General features: G+C 39.3%; 1 protein-coding gene across 1 annotated transcript in view; it reads left to right on the plus strand.

The window, feature by feature from the left end:
* Window positions 1-18,976, plus strand: part of LOC129748891 (venom protease-like) — a 32,186-nt gene extending 13,210 nt beyond the window's left edge. The window contains exons 2-5 of the mRNA XM_055743675.1: window positions 8,482-8,832; window positions 9,625-9,733; window positions 10,069-10,253; window positions 18,440-18,976. Coding sequence (XP_055599650.1) covers window positions 8,482-8,832; window positions 9,625-9,733; window positions 10,069-10,253; window positions 18,440-18,861 — 1,067 coding nt within the window. The 3' untranslated portion in view covers window positions 18,862-18,976. The remainder of the gene's footprint in view (window positions 1-8,481; window positions 8,833-9,624; window positions 9,734-10,068; window positions 10,254-18,439) is intronic.
* The last annotated feature ends 848 nt before the right edge of the window (window positions 18,977-19,824 follow it).

The following is a 19,824-nucleotide window of genomic DNA, read 5'->3' on the forward strand; positions in this document are numbered from 1 at the left end:
TGGAAATCTACACTGAAAAAATAAATAACATGATTTAAAAAAATATAATGAAAGAGATTTGATCAGAAAAACTTTTTTCCCCTGAATATGCACAAGTTGCAATGTAGGCCTTGTTATTACCCGCTTAGAAAAAAAAAAAGATCATAAAATTCTAAGATGGCAAATTGAGTTTTAGTATTTTGAAATGCATTTTTCTTAGTGTAGGATTAAAAAAAAAATCAATATTTTTTCTAAAAATTCAATTCTTTTCCAAAACTCTCATGAATCACGTTTGTGTAGGAATTGTAATTTTCGAGCTAAAAATCTTTATAAAATTTTTGCTTGAAAAGTTTGACCCTTTTCAAATACTAGTCTAGATAATTTATGGAAAAACTTAGTATGTCAATCTGCTTTACTACTAGGTAAGAACTTTATGCCCACAAAATTTCATTTAATTCTGAGAAGGCCATGCCAATTTCGTGTCGATGTGCCGATGTATTTACTTCAAGAAATACGTAGGGCACAAAAACGGTTAGCGGTTCCATTTTGCTGCTAAATTTTGTTGAGCTAGCGAATTAAAAATCTTCGCTCTTTTTTGGTTCCACTAATTGAAGACCGCTTACTCCCATATATTTGTTTCAAATTCAAGGATTATTACTATTTTATTAGTAATTTATCCTGCTAAAGAGACATTTTGTAACATAATGACTCCAATATACACTCTAGATGAAACTTGTCACTTCTAATGGTCTCAGTGGGGCGTGAAATAATATTGAGAATAGTTTCTCTCTTAGGCGATGAATAAACCAATTGGTTTAAAAAAAAAAAAGTTTCTCTCTTACATAAGTTAAGGGGGCCCCCTAGAGGCTGAGAATACACCCATAGAAGAGGTTGCAAAAATCCAATGCCTATTTAGCACATCTCTGTGCCGATAATGCGCTGAAATGTGCACTGTGCCGAAGATGATATGTTTGAAAAACCGTAACTGGCATAAGGACTCGGCTCCCAACTAAAATGATGCATGACCACTACATTCAAGCAAAACAAGAAAAACATTTTATGGGATATCGTTCCTATTGGATAATTCATCCCTCATCCCAGAAACAAGAAAACAAAAATTTAAACCACAGCGCCCGTAGGGAGAATCGAACTCAAATCACTAACTAAATGGTCTTGCCAGACCGACATCTTAATCAGTGTACTATTTGAGCTTCATGCAGGAAGAGGGATATTTGTCATAGGCATTCTGCCACCGATCAATCACAAAAGAAACGCACGACAGTGGCTTCCCGGCGTTTGGCCTCCTTTCAAGGTATTCATTTGTCTTGCGATGGAAACGAGAAAGGGAACGGGAGTGGAGGAAACGAGAAACCCATTGAATGAGAACTGTGCTTCGCTTACTGCCTGCTATTACATACACACGCTACATATACACAGCTGCTAAAGCCGGGCAGCTTGGCCGGTGCTTGTTTGCCGGTGAATTGAAGGAATATATTCTTGTTGCTTTTGCTACATACACACGCACAGCTTAGCCGTGGTTGTTTGCCGGCGAATTGAATTGAAGGAATGTTTTTTTGTTGTTGCTTTTACTGCATACACACGCACAGCTCGGCCGTGGTTGTTTGCCGGTGGATTGAAGGGATTGAATTAGAAGGATGTTTTTGTTGTTGCTTTTGCTACATTCACACGCACAGTGCTCGGTTCGCTGGCTGCCTGGTGTTGGCCGGTATTTATTTCCATCCTTCTTCGTCTTGTGATGCGATAGGGAGGGACGTGAAAGCGTTTTTATTTTGTTTCTTTCAGACATACGCAATTCGGTTAACTTGGGAGATTAATGCCGGTGGGAGCAAATCGAATCAGCACCGATCGCGTTATCTTCTTGTACCAATGATGCTATGTAATTGACTACACGCCATTGGCACAGAGGCTGAATTTTGGGTGTATTTATCAAAATCTTGGTATTGAATTTCAAAATTTTCAACCCAAAATCTGAACAAAAATCATGTAAACCGAATTCGAAAAAAATAAGAAGAATATGAGGCAAAACACCTAATTTTTTTTATTTTTTTTCGAAACATTTCAGTCAGGACTCAGGATATTCAGTACAGAACAGGTAAAAAATGAAAAACATCTCCTCATTTTCATTACATACAAACGTCTTGCAGATTAATTATGTTTATTATAACGTTAACTTTCCAAGTTATTGTTACTACACGAAAATAGCAGCTAATTTCGCCAAAACTGGCTCACAGTGCTAAGAAAGAACAGACAAGCTTTATGATAATCATTTCAGAATTTTATCCGGACGGTATCCGGGCATTGTAATAACATTTCACTTTTCAATCATTATTTTTGAAATTTCCGTTGGTTTATAAATTCTTAACCCTTTTCCCTCTTTATTTTTGAAAAAAAAAAACTTTAGAAAAAACTGTAGTTGCTTAATTGGACCAATCGACAGTACAGAGTTTCTTTATTGAATTTCCATCTCAATTTCTGTAAATTTATTTTCGGCATATCGGTGAAAATGTATATTCTTGGAGAAAGAATATCACCGTGCTGAAAATGAATGCACAAAAATCAATTGAAACGGTGGTTAACTTATCTTAAAAAAAAAACATCTCAATTTCCGTCTTAAACATGAAATTCGTATTGAAACATTTTTATCATATATTCCTGAATTCAGCATATTATTTTCCAAATGATCATTCTCAAATTATCATAAAAACGATTTTAAAGTTGAGTGATTCTCTTAACATAAATATTTCTATGTTTTTGATTTTATCTTTTTTAAGATTTAATTCATTGAGATTTTCAAGTCTTGTGTTGTTTCTCCAGTTACTTTGCAGTTACGATCATTTTGAACTTATACCGCTTTGGCTTTGAGGGCATCGAAGGAACATTTTGTCACATTTAGAATAACAATTTGAAAACTTTTTTTTATCTGATGAGAATCATATTCATAAACATCTCATGAGAAGTTTATTTTTGTGTTTCAATGAAATAAAATTGGAATTCACATTTGGTGCAATTTCTGCTTAGGCTCTGATTTTAACTTCAAATCGCTTTTTTTTGTTTAATTCATATTTTGTTTATGATTAAGATTAAAGACACTGAATTGTGGTTCTGAATATAACCTGATTTTATGTTTCGAATTCTTTAACTCTTGTATCTGTATCTCTATAAAATTCAAATTTAACTATTTTGTTAATTTTTTTTAATTTTGTATTCTATGTTTCAAATCTTCATGATACTTCACAATTGGTATATATTTCTCGATGAAGCACAAATCAGACGATTAATGATGCAATGAAAATCATTTCAAATATCTATCCGGTCATTTTTCTAAATCAGAGATTTTTAGTTGGTGATAAGGGTATTAAAAAAAATGAGAATTAAATTTTGCATTTGCAGCTCAAATCAAAGCTTTCATTTTTGAAAATTCTAAACTCTTCCGCAATATTTGCACGTGATTAATTTACAATTTTTATTTGAAAATACCAGAAATTATCTTCTACGCAGATAAATGGCTCATCTCTAGTTCTTTTACACGTTTAAATTGTTTTGTATTCTCTGGGATAGCATTTGAAAAATAAATTGAATCATAGGGACCCCCCGAGAAAAATTGCCCCGGGCCCCCTGATGGCTTAATCCCTGAGCCCAGTAATCGAACACAGTTGTACCGGAAATGTTTTTAGATGATTGTCCGCCAACTGCATCGTTGAAATAAGTCGCAAATGACACAAAGATTTTAAAACGACTATAAACGAAACCAAAAAAAAATAGAATTCATTCGCATTGTTAAGCTGGATTTAGACTGAGTCAGTTGGGATCATTTTCAAATTTCTCAAATCCTAAGGTCTAAAAAGTTTCGTACAAGTTCAATACTAATCGGCGACTTTTGCATAATTACCAAAAAAATCGTGTCTTAGTATTTCTTCAGATAACCGAATCAAAGCAAGGAATGTCTTTTGGCATTGAAATCATTTCAATCAATCTCAAAAATCGCAGATGAGTTTTGAACTAAAACATAAGTTTTCAGATCTAAGGGTGGGTGTGAGAATTCCAAAAAGACCCCAAATCGACTCAGTCTACTGTCCACAAATAGTTAATTTAGCCTTCGAATAAAGCACAGAGAAATAAGTTTAAAAAATGACCCAAATGGTCAAATGGCGTTTGGCAATGCTCCTATCATAAGAATTATACATTTCTATCTTAACACTTCGTTTCATAAAGTAACAGATTTGCAACAATTAATGCATAGAAAAAGTGAAAAATCGTATTTTATTTTAATTTTTTTTTCTCGATGTACTCATCATTTCCAACTGTAAAAAAATATTTCTAAGGAAAAATAAAAAATCATGAAGGGTTAAAAGTTTGAAAAAGCTGAAAACTGATTAAAGATTCAGCATAGGAAACAAAGTCATTTGTCATTTCAGTCTTTTGTATTTATTTGTTTTATTAATTTTATAAAAAATTTATCATTTTTGAGTACTTAATTTTTTTTTTATTTTGTAAAAACGTATTTATGGTGTTTGTCCAAATTATATCAGTGATGTAAAAGCGAAAACTAGAAGGTAACATCCAGGTTCCTACTGATAATTTCCAGGTTTTTATATGTGTTCTGTTTTTTTTTTTCGATGTTAACTCTTGAGGTTACATTTGTGATCACTAGACCAAACAAAGTATAGGCGATGGAAGCGCTGTCGAATTTGGGTGATGGTTTTGCATTAGTACAAGCGGGATGCATCTATAGCCTTACCCAACTTTTAACAGATCTTTCTAAAGGAGAGAAATAAAAACGGTTTGCTTCCATCGTCCATTATACGGTTTAGGACAGGGTTGAGCAACACGCAGCCCGCGGGCCGCATGTGACCCGCGAGACTCTTTTGTGCGGCCCGCGAAGCTTTTTTCAAATTTTTATGCCTTAACTTTTTTTCTACAAGGGACTATTAGGAAAATTTATATGACAAGATCAAATATGTCATTTGCCCCACAATCACTCAGATTGTTAACTTTTTCTGGCATTTTAAGTATATGCTCTGTTCAAAGCATACATGCAATATTCTTTATTGGCTTAACGTTATACAGGGTGGCCACCCATTCGGGAAAAGCGGGAAATGCGGGAAAAAGACGGGATTTGAATTCCAACGGGAAAAAAGCGAGAAAAAGCCGGGAATTCTTTCGAAAAGTCGGGAATTTTGGCTTAGAAAATCTGTTGAATGCAGTTGGTCGAAACAAGTAGAAATGGATTGACAGTTGATCACCAGTCTCTTTCCAATTGACTTACATGAATTCTACTAGGTCGAAACGGATCTTCCTGCCGAGTTGGATCGGTTTTGACTAGTTTCAATTTGCTTCATTGAACAACGGGAATCGTCAATGCAATATGCTCGCAATTCTCACTCGAGGTATGTCGATTCCTTAAAAGCAAAAATAGAGAAGAATCTGGAAGAAACTATTGCAAAACGGAAGCCAGGGGCAGAAAATAAGGCAAATGAACTGGAGGCGAAAAATTGAAGGTGTTATCTGACGCTCCGAGAGATGCAAGCTTGATGGACGAAAAAATTAAAATACTTAAAAATATCTGAAAAACAAATACAGCGAAAAAACGATTATCACACAATATTGTAATTATTATAAGGTCCACTGGGGTATCTAAGTGTGGACGGTTTTTCGTATAGTTAAACTTGAAAAAAACCATTAAAAAATCAGCAGTGGCTCAATTTTGATTAAATTACATTCAATTTGATGCAAAACATGTTGTTTACAAACGCTGAACAGATGAGCTTGATAGACGCAAAGCAAGAAAAGTTATCTCGTAAATTGTTGCTGTTGTCTTCTACCTCGCTTTATGGGGTAAGTGGGGACGGTAAATTTCCCCTTTGATTTCGAAGTAAATTTTCAACAAATTTTTGTATTCTTGGTTTAATACGTTACTTTATTGCTCAAACCGACAGAAATTTGAAAAAAAAGTTCATGGTGCTATTAGGAAGATATCTTTCAACTTTTATTATGAGTAATTTATGTTGCAACACACGATTTTATCGAAAATATATACTCATTCCAGAACAAACAAGTACTCCACAGAACTTTTCATGATCCGAATGCTAAATATAGCTAAATTGTATTATATGAAGGAGAGAAAATTGATAAAAATGTGTAAACATCAAGTCTGTATAAAGCCCTCCCCACCCACACCCTAGGTAGGGTGACAAAATTAAATTTTTTTGTAAATAAACTCTTTTTTCTTAATTTTAAACCGCTGTTTCTTTTCCAAACTGGTTGTTTCAAATGTAAGGACTGTTTCAATTCAGAGTTTTTCGTCAAGAGCCAGCTAGTTTACGAGAAAATTGCCATTGAAAAAGATGTACATCAACTCGACATCGTAGTTAAAAATAGAAAATTAACAAAAAGTCGCTGTAAACATCAGCTATTTTCGGAATCGTAATACTTTTACAGTTTTTGGATAGATTACAAGTAAATTTAATATTCTGCATTCAAAGTTTGAAAAAATACTGCACAGTATTTTTTTAACATCCATCGTCCACACTTACCCCGGTGTACCTTACCCATTTTCTTTTATGAACAATCTTATTTGTTCAACGTTTTCGACTCGAGTGACGTAGTATTAAAAATAAAAATAAAAAACCCCTGCGTATCAATCTAATGACTTGTAGTTTAATTGGTAAAAATAACCGAAGAAAATTCATTGAAAGATCATTTACCACTGAAAGAAACAAATATTCGAAAAAAAAATATTCGGAATTTTGCTTGGTTTTCCGTTTTACAAAATCGGGAATTTCGTGAAACCATGCGGGAAAAAGACGGGAAAAATGCGGGAAATCACAAATCGATTTTGAGTGGCCACCCTGGTTATATTGTTTTTTTTTTCTTTATACAGGATACATTCTTCCTAATTATTTAACTCCTAACACATATGAAAAACAAAATTCAGTGTTTAACGTGAAAAATCTATGCTTTAAGGACAAATTTTAATTGAGGAAAAAAATCACAGAAAGTCAAGAAGCGATTCAACGACCAATGCTTCGAATATATATTTTTCACACTCTTACTTATCACTGTGGTAAGCTCCAGAAGATTTTTGAATGAAAGTGATAGCGAATAGTACCATCGATTTCAACAAGAATTTTGTTCTCCAAGAAGTATTATTAAAAAATTTAAAGAATTTAAAGAATTTAAAAATGACAAAGACTTAGTGATGTACCTTTTCAATATCGGGTATTTATAAAGTCGTGTTGAAATTCTGTTTTTAAACATGTGAATTCGTTTTATCTTTCCTTTTTCAGATTTGATTTCGCCAAAAATTTGTAGTTATAAAAAATGACGTGAAGCTCTGCTAATTAAAAAAAAATTATTTTAAGTGCGGCCCTTCGACAAGATTTCAAATATGAATTGGCCCGTGGATTCAAAAGGTTGCTCACCCCTGGTTTAGGAGGTTATTTGGATCCAATAACAACTGTGCATTGGTGTTTCTAAGATTTGACAAAACTAAGACAAGTTCGTTTGGGAACTAGTATGGAAAAATGATTTCTACTCAAAACATAGTGCAGTGAATCGTGAGACAAAAACAATCTATCTATTGGCTTCTAGGACGTGGCTGGCGTCGTTATTGATGATCAAAGAGAGATTATCAGTTTTGTGCAATGAGAATGAGTTGCTTATCCTAAGCACCATTTTTTTTTTAATTTGCGAAAAACTGATAGCCTTGGTCAATCACGGAGTAGCAACCATTATGGGCGGTAAGGCACGAATGTCACAAGGATGGTAAAGTGTCATTAATAAAACCTTTTAAAAAAAAATACTGACGGTGTAGTTTTTTTCTACTGAACCACGCCAGTGATCATAGTTTTTGGAATGCATTGCTTGTAAAAAATAATACCATTAATTGAAAATTAAATGGAACATAAACTTTTTCATTGAAAATCACATAGTACAAATTGAAAATGGAGCATTTCATTGATTCAGGAGGATGTGAGTAGTCAATCAAGCTAAGTTAAGTTAAAACATCGTGCAGTGAATCGTGAAAGAAAAATAATGAATGAAAGAAATTGATTTCAAAATAACAATAATAATTATATTGAAACCAATGGCTTTTACGTGATTTTTTTTTATTTCAATCTTATTTTCAAATTTACCGAGTGATTATCTGCGTTCAAGTTGATTTTTTCCTTCCATGACGACCGTCAAAAATTATTTCAACTGTTTTGAAGGGATGGTTTTGCTTTGAAGTGCCTCGAGAATATAGAAGAAAAGAGAATTTAACATGTTGTGTGTCGCAAGAGTCCCGAGAGTACTAAAATCCTGCCGCGTTTGGTCTTTTAATATAGTTCCTGTATGAATTTTCTAATTTGATAAAATTATCTCTTCGATAATTGTGTTCCCTGGAAAAATTTATTTATAACTATCATTCGTACAAAAAAAAATGACCGTTCCATATTAAACTTTCATTCTATATTTCTGTTTAACATTTCCTTCGACCAGCTCACACGATAGTCGAAAGTGAATCGGGCACCAGCTCCGCACTGAGGAGCGCGGATCTTGCCGACCGAGAATCTAAATCGCTGTACCGGATCAGCTGTTCCGGCCTTAGCGAATGTGTCCCACTAGCCGAGTGCCCGGAGCTTCTGCTGGAGACGGCCCGCCAATGTTACCGGGGCGATTTCAGCCTGTCCTGTGGGGTCAACGAACTGGAGCCCCACGTTTGTTGTCCGCGGCAGACCAAATTCAACGACGATCGGGGCGGCGATGTCGGATGCGGAAAAAGCATCGTCCAAGGTGACTTCTATAACGGCTTGGGTGCCTACCCATTCGTGGCCCGGATCGGATTCAAAAGTAAGTTCAACTGTGCGGTTGTTTTGTTTTATTTTGGTATGGTAATTTAATTACAGAGTGAAAATTGCCCAAAAACAGTTGGTAGTGTCACATAAATCAGCGCGGCGCTCGCTGCCGGTTGTTGACAATAAATCGCTGAAGGTTAGCAGGGGGCAATTTCTAGATCATCGAGATCGACAGGGAAGTGGAACATTCGTGTTTACATGCAAACGACCGAGTTTGCCGTTAATTGTTGGGTTTTTCTCAGTCGAAGCAGATGGTCCATTATGATAGAGGAGGAATACCATTGAACATTTGGCTTCCAGCTGATTTGCTGGTAATAAAATATTATTAGCGTGGTGCTTTAAAGCGGATAATATTCTCTATGTATAGTAGATCCATAAAAATAAGCACAAATTGTTAGCTGCGTTAGCAAACGAACCTTGAATTATTGAAATTATTATGATATGTATTTTCATTGGAAGGTCAGTACTAGATATTTAGTATTTGCTTCAATATTTAGAAACTATATGAGTTAAAGTCATGTTGACTTAAATCAAGATTTTGTAACATGATGGAATCGATGGGGAATGATTGAAATATGAAATTCCAGCAGGACTCATTCCTTAAAACCTTAGAGAACTATTTTTATTCCGATTCCGCCAAGATGAAATGAGTTGCAGTTGCAACCAATCTGGTTTGGTAGAAGAAATGAAACATTTACCCCGCCTCAAGGCGGGGTTGAGAAATAACGGTGCTAATTTTATGCTAAATTTTACACAATTCTGCAACTCATAAACGCTTTTTTTTCAGATACCAAAACAGGATCGTTCATCTATCCATGCTCCGGTTCGATAATCGCGCGACAAATTGTTCTAACTTCTGCTCACTGCGCATTGGCCAAAGCCGATAGCCATCGCCTGTAAGTACCTATAAAAAGCCACAATCATGAACCATTTGCCGGTAAAAGTGCAAATAGATCATGCATACCTTTATTCTACTCTTACGCAACCGAACTCCTACAATAAAAGGCCGCGAGGTAGCGCGAACACAACAGAAATAATTGTAGCATTTAGTCATATGGAAAATTCGCAATCGTTATTTGTTCTGCGGCCATTTCAAGGTTGATGGATTTTTAAACGATCGCTCACTCGGTACCTCCCTACATTTCCGGGAATTCTATCGGTGGGAAATTCCACCCCCAATTATTTGTTCCAAACCCATAAAGATAACTGATGGTTGACCGATTACTTGCAGATCTTCGGTTCGAATCGGGGACTACGATACACGCACCGATCCCGACTGCGCAAATACCGGATTCTGTGCTCCGTTAGCCATCAACCATGCCGTCAGCCAAATTGTCGTCCATCCGGACTATGTCGATGGTCAATATCATCATGACATTGCACTGGTAGTGCTGCGAACGCCAATCAATTACACCGGTAAGTGAACGAAAAGGTAACAACAACTGGACAATCGTGTTAAGTGCTTTTGGCGATTTGTTCCGATAAGCCGCAAGATTAGCAAAAAAAATTGTTTATATCAGAGTCATGCGTTGGAAAATTGTTTTTCGCCAGCAATTTTCCTCTCTCTGCACTTTTAAAAGTGTGTCGGCTCCACTAATCGTTATTTCTGCCATTTTTTGGGATTTTACTGTTGGCTTTCCTAAAAAAAATCAACACATGCTTTAGATTATATTGTTAACAAGCAACTATCGAACTTTTATTTAAATATTCTTTATCTATTATTGATTTAAAGAGCGATTTAAGGATAACAGCCTACTGTTCATTTCAAATTTTTTGTGCTCACGTAAGAACTTTTACTAGACACACGTGTTGGGAAAAGTGGTAGAAATTTTGAAATTTTGAAAATTTTACCATGCAAAAATGTTTTCAAGATCTTTGGGCGTTTTATTTTTTACAGCACTTTTTCTATTTCAGCCGTATGTGATAGAAATATTGGTATTTTTGCATCACAGCATGTTGTTAAAAAAACTTGAAGGCCACAGATCATGAAAATGTTTTTGCATGGCAAAATTTTCAAAATGTGTCAAAAGTGACAAAAATTCTACCACTTCTTCAAAACACCAGTGAACTTGCTCTTACTAGACACATAACATACGACGTACTTAACGGAAAAAGGATTTAAAATTAACTTTTCTGTCGACCAGTTTCGGGCTGGATGTTACCCATCCACAGGACTATGCCGACTGATTACTTGAAGATTATTATCGTAACCTATTTTCTTCTCTGCTCATGTATTCTTCGAAAGGGTATCGCATTATGCGAACTTTTGGTTGATCGGGTGGAAAAGGTGGGGCTATAATCGGCGGGTCATCTTCGTTCATCAATGGTTTCTTGGTAGTGCTGATGAACATAAAGGGTGATACGGTCAAAATTTGGTCAATATCAACTTGACGTATTTCTTTCAATTTTGCATTTAAAAAACCTGAACACCCCTCATTTTGAAGGTGTGTGTGTAGAATGTTGCTCCTATTTTGATTTTGGAATTCACTCTTCAGTTGTCAAAATACCGTCCAAGGAAGAAGAGCAGCGTATCAAAATTTTGCTCGCGCATCGCGAAAATCCGAGCTTCTCTCACGCAAAGCTGGCAAAATCGCTAAAAGTTGCCCAGCAAACATTTTTGTAGATATACTTTGTTATACGTTTCATATACATTATAGAATGATCGTATGAAACTCGAAAAAAAGCATTTACCTACCAGAGTGCAGGCAATATACATATGTACATAGAAAAAATGGAAGAGAGTACAAGTTTTTTCTCTCAGCGCATGCGAATCGTTGCCAGCGACAATATTAGCTGCTTCTGTCATTGGGCAATTCTTGCAAATACACCATCTGATTTTTATCAATCTGGTTGACCTTTTACTTGCATTAGTTGGAATTACGATTCGCAGTAACGTTTTTAATGACTTGAGTTATCATTTTTAATGCGATTTCATGTTTGCTGGGTGCCAAATCAACCGTTACAAATGTAACTAAAGTGTTTGGGGAACGTTTGTCGACAGCCAGAAAGTCTGGATCAGGAGGAAATCGAAAACCAGAAGCCGCTGAGACGACAAAGAGATTTGCCGATAGTTTCAAGCGAAACCCTAACCTCTCTCTCCGAGATGCCGCAAATAAGCTGAGTGTATCGTCTACAACCGTGCATCGAGCCAAAAAACGAGCAAGACTATCGAATTACAAGACGGTAGTGACTCCAAATCGCAATGATAAACAAAATACGACGGCCAAAGCCCGATCCCGGAGGCTGTACACGACGATGCTGACGAAGTTTGACTGCGTGGTAATGGACGACGAAACCTACGTCAAAGCCGACTACAAGCAGCTTCCGGGACAGGAGTTTTATACGGCAAAAGGAAGGGGAAAGGTAGCAGATATTTTCAAGCACATAAAACTGTCAAAGTTCGCGATCTGATTTGGCAAGCCATCTGTACCTGTGGCTCGAAAAGCAGCATTTTCATAGCTTTCAAGACTGTCAACCAAGAAATTTACGTGAAACAGTGTTTGAATTAACGTCTGTTGCCTTTCCTGAAGAAACACGGTTGTTCCGTACTGTTTTGGCCGGATTTGGCATCTTGCCATTACGGTAAAAAGGCCATGGAGTGGTACGCCGCCAACAACGTGCAGGTAGTTCCCAAGGACAAGAACCCTTCCAACATGCCAGAGCTCCGCCCAATTGAGAAATACTGGGCTATTGTCAAGCGGAACCTAAAGGAACCTAGAAAAACTGCCAAGGACGAGCAGCAGTTCAAGGCAAACTGGCTTTCTGCGGCGAAGAAGGTGGCTGTACAAAATGGCAGGAGTTAAGCGTAAGGCCCGGCAATTCGGGTTTGGAAAAGCGGAAGCCTAACTGAATATTTTTCCTGAATTTTATACTAATTAAACTTGAAAAAGAAATTCAATTTGATTTTTTAAATAGACGATTTCATCGATTTACACGCGTTTTCCCTTGACCAAATTTTGACCGTTTCACCCTTTACAAATTCTGCTGACCATTCATTCCAAACATTGAATCTGCTTAGGCTACCTACCGATGCACATACGTGAAATTCAGTTCGCTGTTTATCTCCACACCAAGATCTTCTACCGAGGCTTTCCTAGTAATGATCAAGCTGAATTCAAGGCCATACTCGTAGATTATATTCGATGTTTTCCGAGAAAATGAAATAACGCTGCATTTCGATGCGTTGATTTTCAATCCATATTTTTTGAAACTTCTGCAAATCAGTACAGTGCGTTTTGCAGAATCGATCAATTCTTCGGGTGACAAACGGGAAGAAATATTTTCAGATCATCTGCGTATATCAGTACGCAGTTGCGAAACTCGTTCATAATGGTGACGTCTTTTCGGGGACCCAAGTGACTCCTTTGTGGCACACCAATGTAAACTGAGAACCAGATCTGACATTTTCCAGCCTCAAGTACTGAATTCTATCAATAAGGTAAGAATGTATCAATTCGCCGAGATTCGTTATCGTCGATCGCCGTCTCAGAAAGCCATGTTGAAAATCCGACATTTTCCGCTCCAACCATGGGTACATTTGGTAGTAAACTATGCTCTCAAGAAGCTTTGGTATGAAGGCAAATGTCAGAATTGAGCAGGCATGTACAATGTACCAGGTCAGCCAAAGCAGACGCACGTTTACAACAGCCGGAAAGGGTAAAAGAGCCACACTGCCGATTCCACCGTGGAATCTTTTGACAACGGTGATTCGCGGCCCACAACAATGTTTTCCAGTACTCGAGCCGTATATCGACGTGTTCCTTGACGAACTTGAGCTGCTTAGCCTTGTTCACCTGGCAGATGAAAGGCCTTCTCACTGCGATGTTTCTATGGTACTCCTTTGATGAATGCGGCGACGGACAGTACAACGCAATACCGAAAATTGGAGCTCTTCCTGTATCTGCCGGATCGTTATTTTTGCGTTTTTCTTCACTTCAAGAATGATTTTCTTGTCCGTTCTGGCATCTGTCTTGGGCTTCAGTCCTCTTCCTGGGCGATCCATCTCCGATCCGAACGTTTTCATCTTCTTCATGATTTTTGATACCGCTGTCTTGCTGATTTCGTAGTGGTTGGCCACTTCCCGGTGCGTTTGACCGTTATTCACATAACGAACAACCAGTTTCCGGATGGACAACGGAATGGAACCAGAAATTTATGCGTTCTCCATATTTTACAACTTATTCGAATGTAGAAACCTGTTTGAATACTCCAGAGCCAAGCCAGTTGTTTATGAAACGTCAAGATACACAAAACAAACAAATTCGAGGGGCCTCGCGATAGAAACTGATCGAAATTATATTGATTTTTGAGTTGGACACTTTATTTTGCCCATTTTTTTTTAGGAATATTAATTGTTATTTTTTTCTAACAGAAAAACTTTATGTTTTTCCCAGCGCAACATTAACAAAAATTAAAAAGAACCTAATAGACAATATTTTAAAAATGATTACGGTGTGCTTTCGGAGAATTTTAACCAGAAAAATAAAAGAAATGATAAAAAAATAATTTGGACACTTTATTTTGCCCCTCACTGTATCATCATTTATATAGTTTAGCAAGCAACGAACAACAAATTTCGGATGGAAATCGGCAAAAACCCAAGCGACTGGAAACTTGGAACATGGGACTGCCGATCTCTTAATTTTGTAGGCAGTACCCACGTGCTCTCCAAAAAATTGAAGAGCCGCAAATTCGACATCGTAGCGCTGCAGGAGGAATGCTGGGAGGGATTTACGGTACGACGTAACCAGATGTTTCTGCCATCTACCACAGCTGCGGGGCAACACACACGAGCTTGGAACAGATTTTATAGTGATGGGAAAGATGCAAAAGCGCGTGATCGGGTGGTTGCCGATCAACCCACGAATGTGCCGGTCGAGGATCAAGGGCCGCTTCTTCAACATCAGCATCATCAACGTACGACCGCTGCCCAAAACATGATATCAAGATCGTCATCGGGGATTTCAACGCTCAGGTCGGCCAGGAGGGGGACTTCAAACCGACAATTGAAAGGTTCAGCGCGCACCAGCTGACAAATGAAAACGGCCTCAGACTTTGTAACAACCGGCTAGCTCAGACGATTTTTACTCAGGATCGGCTTTCCACTTACCAAAGGCGGACAAACGACCAAAGGTGGTTGTGATCAAACGGCGGACTTGGGCAGAACAAATGCAAACAGGAGGGATTTCGGTTTGGTGTGTCACGACACAGTAGGGTACATTTTTAACATTTATTGGGGGGTTTTACATTTTTGTAGGAAAAGGATTGTTGCTGTTTAGGAACGGTTGCTCATACCTGGCATTCCGAGGTGGTAGCACGTGGTGCATCAAGCAGGATCCGACCACGAGGTAGGCTGGCACCGGAAGTGGCTTGCCACTACCAAGCCACCCGGCTGTCCTCGCTTCTGCTTCGCTCGGTCTTGTCGTCCTCAGGCCAAGGGTTGTAGGCTAACCCAACGATCGGTCGCCCCGGACGGCTTTGGCGGCTGGTTTGCAGTTGATAGAAGGGCTGATGGATGCTGATGGTGCTAGTCGAAACCCGTTGGACGTGGGCGTACTCGACTTGATCCTCCGTGTCCTAGTCACCCGTCGACACGCAAGTTCGGATATGCCGGGTTCCACGCTTGCTCGAAACGGCCAAAAACCCGGATATAGTGAGCAAGATGGAGACCTGGACACTTCGGCGAACTCCTGGTAGTATTGCACGTGGAGTGGAGTCCGATAAAAAAGCACTCGGACCAGAACAATTGGCGTCCGTTCTGGTTCGCAGCCCAACACTTAATGCCGCTGTCAGCTTGAAACCGCTAGTTCCTTTTCCTTTCGCCAGTGTTGCTAGTTTGGCTTTGCAACCTCAACCGACCCATGCAGCAACAATTAGGAAAAGGGATATTCAAAGGGGGAAAGGAAACTACTAACTCTACACGGGAAAAATTCTACAACTAAAAACACACCAATATTTAAAAAAAAAACAAACCCTTTATTACGAAGTTTGGTAACAACTTATAGATTTCGCCGCCTCCAAACGAATGGCCGTACGTAGTACCTTTTTTCAGCACCACCTCCCATACAAGTACACCTGGAGATCACGGTACCAAACGCAATCATAGATCGACCACGTTTTGATAGACGGCCGGCACTTCTCGGACATCATCGACGTCAGATCCTGCCGAGGCGCCAACATCGAGTCAGACCATTATCTGGTGATGGTGAAGAAGCGCCCAAAACTCAGCGTAGTGAACAACATACGAAACCGACGCCCGCCTCGGTTAAATATCGAACGACTGAACCAACCTGAGGTCGCGGGAGACTATGCGCAATCGCTCGAAGCAGCGCTGCCGGTACAGGGCGAGCTTGACAAAGCCCCTCTCGAGGACTGTTGGGATACCATATAGACAGCCATCAAGAGTGCTGCGAAAAACGTCATCGGGCATGTGGAACGAACTCGACGGAACGACTGGTTCGACGAGAAGTGTAGGAGGGTGATAGACGACGAGAATGCCGAAAGTTCTATCAGAAACTCAACGCATCCCGTAAAGGTTTCATGCCGCAAGCCGAAATGTACCGGGATAAGGACGGGGGCATCCTGACGGACAATCGTGAGGTGATCAAAAGCCTCCTCAGCACTTCAATGACCACCTGAACGGCGCACATGCAGGAGATCAAGACGGCTTCCCCCACCGTGCATGTGCCGGCGTTGCCAACGACTTAGAGGAGCCACTCCCAATGATCAGTGAAGTTATGGAAGCCATTCGCCAGCTGAATAGCAACAATTCGGCTGGGAAGTATGGCATCACAGCTGAACTCATCAAAATGGGCCCGGACAAGTTGGCCGATTGCCTACACCGGTTGATGGTCCGTATCTGAGACACAGAACAGCTACCGGAGGGGTGGAAGTAGGGGATAATATGCCCCATCTACAAGAAGGGTGACAAATTGAACTGTGAGAACTACCGAGCGATCACTGTCCTAAACGCCGCCTTCAAAGTGCTGTCTCGAATCCTACTCCGCCGCCTAACGCCACAAGCAAACAGATTCGTGGGAAGTCACTAGCCCGGCTTCATGGAGGGATGGTCTACGATGGACTAGATCTTCACATTACGGCAAATCCTCCAAAAATGCCGTGAACACCAAGTCCCTACGCACCATCTATTCATCGAACGCAGTGCTGTGTGCGGATTTCGGGTGAATTGTTGAGTTCATTCGAATCGCGCAGGGGGCTTCGACAAGGCGATGGTCTATCCTGCATGATGTTCAACGTGGCGCTAGAAGGTGTTATTCGACGAGCGGTTGGCGAAATGCGGGACACGATTTTCAACAGATCCAGTCAACTTATCTGCTTTGCCGATGACATTGATATAGTCGGCAGATCATCTGCGGCGGTGGAGAAGATCTACCGCAAACTGAAACGCGAAGCAGGAAGGATTGGGTTGATGATTAATACGTCCAAGACGAAGTACATGCTGGCCTGCGGATCCGAGACCGACCAAGTCCGATTGTCCAGTAATAACAAGGTCACGATCGACGGCGACGAGCTGGAGATAGTCGAAGACTTTGTCTATTTTGGATCACTGGTGACCGCAGATAATGACACCAGCCGTGAGATCCGGAGGCGAATTATCAGCGGAAGTCGTGCCTACTTTGAACTCCACAAGACTGCGGTCGAGAAGACTTAGCCCTCGCACGAAGTGTAAACTATATATAATGCTCACTAGACCGGTTGTCCTCTACGGGCACGAGACATGGATATTGCTCAAGGAGGAGCTGCGTACACTCGGAGTACTCGAGCGACGAGTGTTAAAAACCATCTTTGGAGGCGGCCCTGTTCGCCGAGATAGACAAAGTCTTCGACTAACTCCAGCTAGTCGCTGTCGATCGTGACCTTGTTATTACCGGAAAAGCGGGCTCGGTCGGTCTCGGATCCGCAGGCTATCATATACTTCGTCTTGATCGAATTAATCAATATCCCAATCCTTCCCGCTTTGTGTTTCAGTCAGCGGTAGATGTCCTCCAACGGCCCAGATGGTCGGCCGGCTCGTCGAATAACACCTTCTAGCGCCACGTTGAACATCATGCAGGATAGAACATCGCCTTGTCGAAGCCCCCTGCGCGATTCGAATGTACTTGAAAATTCACCCGAGATTCTCTCCGGTAAATTGATTGTTAAATTTCCCGATTCTCGATTCCTTAATGTTTTGCAATTCCTCATTACAATGCTACTGGTGCTAATGTTATTTATGTGCGACGTTTTTTACATAGAAACCAATAATATTTGAACTAAACTTCAACTAAATTGATGAAGTTGGTGATACTCATAACTAAACTCACATGTGCTTTCCCGAATTCACTTTAATGCTACAGATCGTTGTCACGTAACACGGAAGTATGCTCGTGCCGAATCGCTACTCAGTGACCGTGAAAATATGTTTTGTCTAGAACCTACTATTTATTCATGCTATTATGTTAATAGTTTACTACAGAACGAAATAGCTTCCCAATTTGAAAAAAAAACCAAACCACCATTTAATCACCACAACGTTCAACTAACGTGTTTGTTTTATTTCTCTCTGTTCCACTCCGGTGCATCGGATTTTCCACGCCCCAAAGTTGCCGCCCAGCCCATTTGTTTACACCGGCGGCGTCAAGATCTGACCGTTGGCCGGCGAGTGCAAATCATCGGCTGGGGCAAGCTGTCCACCAGTGGATCCCGTTCGCCGGAACTGCAATCGCTGGAAGTTCCGCTGACTTCCTGGGACCAGTGCGTACGCTCCTACCAGACGACGGGGGCGCTCCAGTCGCCGAAATCCATCGACGGCGAGTGGATGTGTGCCGGAGGTGAAGGGCGCGATGCCTGTCTCGGATTCGGAGGTGCCCCGCTGATCATCAAGGAACGGGGCCGCTACGCCCAGATTGGTATCATGTCATTTGGAGCGGAAACCTGTGGGGCCCTGAATATGCCCAGCGTTTACACCTCGATTGCACATTACGCCACGTGGATTGAAGCCAACACGCCCACGACCTTCGTGTGAATTGAGTAGGTTACCTATTGATGGTGATTAGCTTCATGACTTTTGATCCAGTGATAATTTTTTGTACATGTTCAATTTAGGATGAAAAATACGTAATAAATCAAAGTGTTAGTTGGCCGTTTAATTATGCTTTTTTTAACACCAGGTTAAAAATGTTCTGGCTTGGGATTGCCTAAAGACCCGAACTGTTTTCGAAAGGCAGATAGAGAATATGTTTTCTGCACTCATGAACTTGAATAATTATCAATATTGTTAAACAAAGAACCACTCTAAAGTTGCTGTGTAGAATAATTGTATGAAAAAAGCAAAAATCTCAATTGGAATTGCTATCTCGAAATCTACACATTGAATTCAGATTCTAAATAAAGAGTTGTATCAGCAGGTTTTTTTCACATTTAAATTTCAGAACTATCAACTTTTACACTAACTCTCATAATTTGAGCTTTCTTAAAATGTGAACCTAAGATTTAGTTATTCTACAAAAAGCGGTCTTCTATTGCTCTAAATTGCTCTTCTACTTAAACTACAATTAGAATTTTTGCAGAGAGGTTGTTGAAATATAAAGCGAGCAAATTTGAAATTTATGAAAAAATTTCTATCGGTTGAATAGAAAGTGACACGGAGGTACAATATTTTGGGGTTGAATTGAAAATGGCGATTTCTAAAGAATTTTGGACGATTCATGGAAACAGTATCTTTTATCATCAATAAATTTCTGATAAAAGCATTAACGAAAAAAGAATGATATGTATGATTCATTTGAAATTTAAAATAACAACATCATATTTTTTTAAATTGAAATTGAATTACTGCTTGTTGAATACAGATTTTCATAAACATTCTCACATACTTATTTGTGCAAAATTTCACACAGATTTCTAAATAAAAACGGCTCAAATAACAAAAACAACGGAGAGAACAAAAATAATTAAATGATTCAACTTTTAAGTTCAGATTTTTATA

This window comes from Uranotaenia lowii, chromosome 2 (genome assembly GCF_029784155.1).
Source record: "Uranotaenia lowii strain MFRU-FL chromosome 2, ASM2978415v1, whole genome shotgun sequence".
In the NCBI taxonomy this organism is placed as follows: domain Eukaryota; kingdom Metazoa; phylum Arthropoda; class Insecta; order Diptera; family Culicidae; genus Uranotaenia; species Uranotaenia lowii.